At 40.1% G+C, this 5,370-nt stretch overlaps 1 protein-coding gene across 1 annotated transcript in view; it reads right to left on the bottom strand.

The window, feature by feature from the left end:
• Nucleotides 1–2,143: 2,143 nt before the first annotated feature.
• kcns3 (potassium voltage-gated channel, modifier subfamily S, member 3) overlaps nt 2,144–5,370 on the bottom strand; it is a 5,797-nt gene continuing 2,570 nt past the window's right edge. Inside the window, exon 2 of the mRNA XM_015369646.1 lies at nt 2,144–4,185. Coding sequence (XP_015225132.1) covers nt 2,706–4,181 — 1,476 coding nt within the window. The 5' untranslated portion in view covers nt 4,182–4,185 and the 3' untranslated portion in view covers nt 2,144–2,705. The remainder of the gene's footprint in view (nt 4,186–5,370) is intronic.

Genomic DNA, 5,370 nt, shown 5'->3' with positions numbered 1-5,370 from the left:
GATTAATACTTTGTAATAAATACATACTCAGTTTTGCTCCCGCTCTATTTTTAAATACGCAGTAGAGGTACCGTATTTAAAGGTAGTAGAGGACATGTACCTGTATATAAAAAACGCGCCCTATAGTCCGGTGCGCCTTATGTGTGTGTTAAATACAGAAATGGGACACATAACTGAGAGTGCGCCTTTTAGTCCGGTGCGCCTTATGGTCGTGAAAATACGGTAGATGAAACTACAGACCAGTCAGATAGTAACATCTAAAGGCAATTGACTGCACTGTATTGTACACGCTATATATTGTTAAAAAAAATATTTTTTTGCATCTAATAAATATATATTATCATTGCATTTGCAATTTGTCTTATAGATCTTAAAAAAAGCATAACTGATTTGTTCTGTGTTTTTTTTTTTCTTTTTCCGTAGTAAAAAGGGTAAAAACTCCCTGCATTTCTGACAGGAATCAAATCCTCCAGCTTATATCCTTGTGCTCTACTGTAGTTCCCCACCATAAGCAGTCAGTAAGCATTACAATTCATTAAAATAGAAATCTCAAAGTCAAATTTGTTGTCAAAATCTGCTCTATGTGCACAACAATTAATCTAATGAAGTAAGCAGATCCACTTTAGCATTAAAGTAATAAAAGCCTTTTAATTTCATGGGTTATAAAAAAAGGCCTCAAGTTAACGCACGTGAAACCCAGACATAAATTCTCTCTGTAGCAATATTTATGCTGACACACTTGCTCTGACCTTTCAAGTAATTGGCATTTTTCTAATTTACTTTAAAAACTCCACACCCAATGGCAGCCGGAGCAGAGCAGGAGGCTTTACATGCTTATTAGGTAATGCAGGGTCAGGAACGGAAAGACTAAATCTGATCTGAGTACCGCTCCTTTTTTTAAGTCAAGTTACTCATTAAGCACTATGTTAAAGCTGTAATTTACAATTAAGAGCTTTTTTTCACCATTTTTACATAATTTGAAGAAAGGAAAACTCAAGTATAAGTCACAAGTCATGTAGACAATACAGAAAGCATGTAGAAGATGGTGCTCTGGTTAGATGAGACTCAAATCAGATTTGGTGGCCTATATGCTACATTTGCTGTTAGGGTTTTATGGAACGATCTTGATTTTGCATACATGTTTCTTCTAAACAGGATTTAATGTTTTAATGCATTTTTTTTTTGGAGCCTGCTAAGAGTCCAAAACTCAGACAAAGAATTTATTGCTGGAACTAAAGTGTTTGGTAACAGCAAGCCAACCTTTAAACCTGAAAAACTTAAAGCTCTTCCGCAAATGGAAAAATGCAAAAAATTGATCAGTGATTATAGGAGGCTTCTTTTTCTTTTGCTTTTCTCATAGAGATTTTTGTCTCATCTCCTACAAAAAACAACTTGTTCAGAATATATTTATGTCTTAATCCGGTAGAGATGTGGCTGACAGCCACAATATAAAATAAACTAAGCGTGGGGGGGGGGGGATTTCTCGCCTGTCAATGATGCTTAAGGCAAGTTACAAAAACATTCAACAGAATGTGGATCAAGCAATATGCTAATCCTCTAAGTGATGAACACCTCACAAAGAAACACCATGGATCGAAACTCATTTTCTAAACTTATTGAACAACCTGAGAGTAATTGTATTTATCTGTTTTGGTTAGTATTAATGTGAAAAACACAATATGTGCAAGAATCCAGCTTCCTTTAACTGTCAGTTGTGAGTCTTCTTTTTATAGGTTTTATGTCTTTAACATATTTAAGTTTACCAACTAAGAAGAAAACCAAATCAACTTTTCTTTTTGTCAGAATAGTAATGCTTTAAGTGACATCTTGCTGTGCCAGAAGATGCTTCAAATCAACTGCATGACTGCACGGATGTCCCCTGTAGAGACCAGATTTTTGGACATTGCTTTTTGTGGTAGAGCAGATCATCCAAGTGGAAATTGCAACTGGGGACAGGAGATCAATACTTTAAAGAACAGAGAAGAGTAAGCAGATAAAGAATTTTTCAGGTGCATCTTTTTTCGATTAAATTGATTACATTTTCTTAGGTTTGAAATGTTTTTCTTTTTCTGAGAGAAGACAAAAAAAATGTAACAACAGATATCTGAGTGCAGATAATATTTTTTTTATTTCATGTTCACAGTTCTGCCAAAAATCAGCCTCTGCATTCACATTGTTCTAAGAGATGTGCATTTTCTCTCAACCAGGCTTATTTCATATTTCATGTGATCATTTAATGTTTTGCTTTCGAAAAATGCATTTCGGTTTGGGCCATGCAAGCTGCAAACTGTACTGCTGTCACTCCGGGCACTCGCATCTGGCAAAGTCTCCATCTGAACTTTCAGCAAGCAGAGGAAATCAATAAACGACATTACTTTGAAAAACATTAACATTATGGCCTCCTACATGCATCATTGCAGTTTTCTCGAGCAGAAAATGGGCTTTCAAACCTCAGAGGAGGGTGCAGATAATTCCCTTTGGATTTTCTGGTTTTTATGACACAATATATTTTACAGACACACATAGACACAAAAAATTCTGGGTCTAAACATATTTCTCTGTCAAACCACAGGAGGAAGGAAGACGGTACGGGAAGGCAAGGTAAGTGATAGTACGCGCTGCCCCCAGAGGCACGGAGTGACTGGCTGTCATAGAGAGTGATACTCTGTGAAATGGCTGGAATCTCATTTTGCTGGCCCATTTTCTCAAGTGTCATTATGGTTCACCTCAATGTCCTGGAGGCTGGAGGCATCAGTGTCGTCCCCTCTGCTGCTCACACTGTTCCTAAAGGCAAGGCTTCCTATAAAGGGATACACGCTACCTGTGAACAGCTCTTTGATGTTATAATAGGGGAGCTCTGGGTCTTGTCTTTCAGGCTTGGTAATGCACCTTACATCCATGGCTTTGTTTCTTTGGTAGTACTTTGAGAACTTATTAAAGATCACAGATATGGGCAGAGCCACCACTAACAGGCCACAGATTATGCATAAGGTGGCCACTACTTTCCCTGCCGCCGTCACTGGGCATGTGTCACCATAACCCACAGTGGTCATTGTGATCATGGCCCACCACCAACCTGAAGGGATTGTTCCCAAATCTGTGTGCTTCTCGTCCTTCTCAGCAAAGTAGATGAGAGCGGAAAACACAGACATTCCTACTGAGAGAAAGAGAATCAACAGACCCACCTCTTGGTAGCTGTGGCGGACGGTAGCACCTAGAGCTCGCAGTCCGACGGAGTGGCGGGCAAGCTTAAGTATTCTAAGAACCCTCATGAGCCGTAGAACCTGCACCACCCGCCCTACGTTTTCCAAGTCTTCACTCTCCTCCAAGCTTTCCTCGTCAGATTTCTCGAGAGCTAGTGTGACATAAAACGGCAAAATAGAAGCAACATCAATGATGTTCAGAGGGTTTCCGAGGAACTTCCTCCTGGATGGAGCAACAATAAACCTAATGGTGAATTCTACAGAGAAACAGGCAATGCATATCCCCTCCAGGGTGGTGAGGACAGGGTCCTCAATGGGTCGTTCATTGTCGTCCACTTGCTGAAACTCGGGCATGCTGTGAACGCACATGGCAATGATAGAGGTCAACACCACACAGAGGGAAGCAATAGCGATAATTTTTGAAGCTCTAGAGTGAGCAGGATCCTCTAGCCTGAGCCAGATGTAGCTCCTTACTTCTCCACACCATGCCCCTTTGAACTTAGCCAGGTCCTTATCAAGAGCAGAGAGCTCCTCAAAGGAGGAATCGAAGCTCGGCTCTTGCTCCTCACTCCGGATGTCCCAATCTTTATCCTCGATGTATTCCTTTTTCTCATGGTACCAGGTGTTGCAGCAGGGGCTAAGATGTGCCTCATGGATGCCCCAGTACTCAATTTCCTGACAGAAAGAAAAAATGCAGAGCTCCTCCATCATGTGGATGCGGCCTGTGTGATAGAAGTTGAGCACGCAGAGGAAAACCCGAGGGTTCCTGTCGAAATAGTACTCCTTCTCAGTTGGGTTGTAGTCGTCGCATAGCTCCAAGATGGCTGCCTCACTTTGACAGTGCAGCAGACGAGCCAAGCGTGTCTGAGGGAAGCGGAATAACATCTCTGGGTCCACTTTGTGGCGTACCCCTCCCACATTGAGGTTGACCTGGTCCTCCTCTTTTCCATGTCGGTGGAGGATTTGGCCATACCCCATGTTCCTAAAACATAATGAGAAAAGTAACTCCAGGAAAGCATGGACATTTTAGTAGTGCAGCGCTGTAGAATAGTACTTGGCTTAATAAATATTTATTCTGTTATTATTTTATCACATGTTGCAGTTCATCAAACTAACTATTGTCGTCGGAAAAAAAGACATACGCAGTTTATTTTTAAATAATAATGTAAAGCATACTTGCCCCCTCCCCACTAAAACCAGACCTTATGTAAAAATATAATTGTCCACCTTGTTAACCACATTATTTGGTTCAGCTTTATCTGCCACACCCTGGTATGATTTCTGCATTACCGTAGAACCGAGAAATTACTGAAACAGAGAATGCGTTAAAAACGGAAGAAACTAAAGTAAAGAACCCCTAAAAACCCCACATATATACTTTGCTCCAAAGTTAAAGCAGTTATTTTCATCTATCACTCTATAAAAACTAACCAAGTAATATCCAAGACTTTGAGATTTCAGTAAACCGAATTAGAAACCGTTAGTTATGAATACAGTAAACATGGAACAGTACTGAGCCTTTCCAAATAGGCCAGCCAACCAAAATCTATCCAAGAGTGCATCAACAACCAAAGCAGAAGACCTAGAAAGAACCCAAACAACCACTAACACTGCAGGTGTAATTTATCTCAGTTAAACTTGGTGTTGAAAGTCCACCATATAAAAAGAGACTTCTATGAGAGTTCCAAGCAAAGCCCACTTCTGTGTAAAAAGACAAAACTCCCATTCCACATTTGCTTTAAGGACATTTAATATATCCAAAGATGTTTGGAAATGTTTTCTGTTGAATGACAAAAGAAACTTATAGGAAGGCAGTCACCCCTTTACATCTGACATAAAACAAATAATAATTTTAGAAAATGAATATAGTCAAACTTATTGGTGGTAGTGGGACGATCTAAGGCTTGTTTGCTAAATCAGAAAGTGAAAGACATGCTATATATATATACCGTATTTTCACGACTATAAGGCGCACTTAAACGTCTTTTTTTTCCCTCAAAATGTGCGGTGCGCCCTATGGTGCGGTGCGCCCTATGTGTGTTGTAACTGCGACTTTTGAGACCACCTCATTGAGGAGATGATGAAAGAGTGGGCTGAATTTAAGGAGACCAGGGTTTTTTTTTTTCCACCCCTCACAATCGCTGTTAATATGTAACTCCATGCGTGC

Source organism: Cyprinodon variegatus, unplaced genomic scaffold (assembly GCF_000732505.1).
Source record: "Cyprinodon variegatus isolate N-32 unplaced genomic scaffold, C_variegatus-1.0 Scaffold38, whole genome shotgun sequence".
Classification (NCBI taxonomy): domain Eukaryota; kingdom Metazoa; phylum Chordata; class Actinopteri; order Cyprinodontiformes; family Cyprinodontidae; genus Cyprinodon; species Cyprinodon variegatus.
Note: the sequence above shows the minus strand (reverse complement) of the source record. Positions and strands in the feature narration are given on the sequence as shown.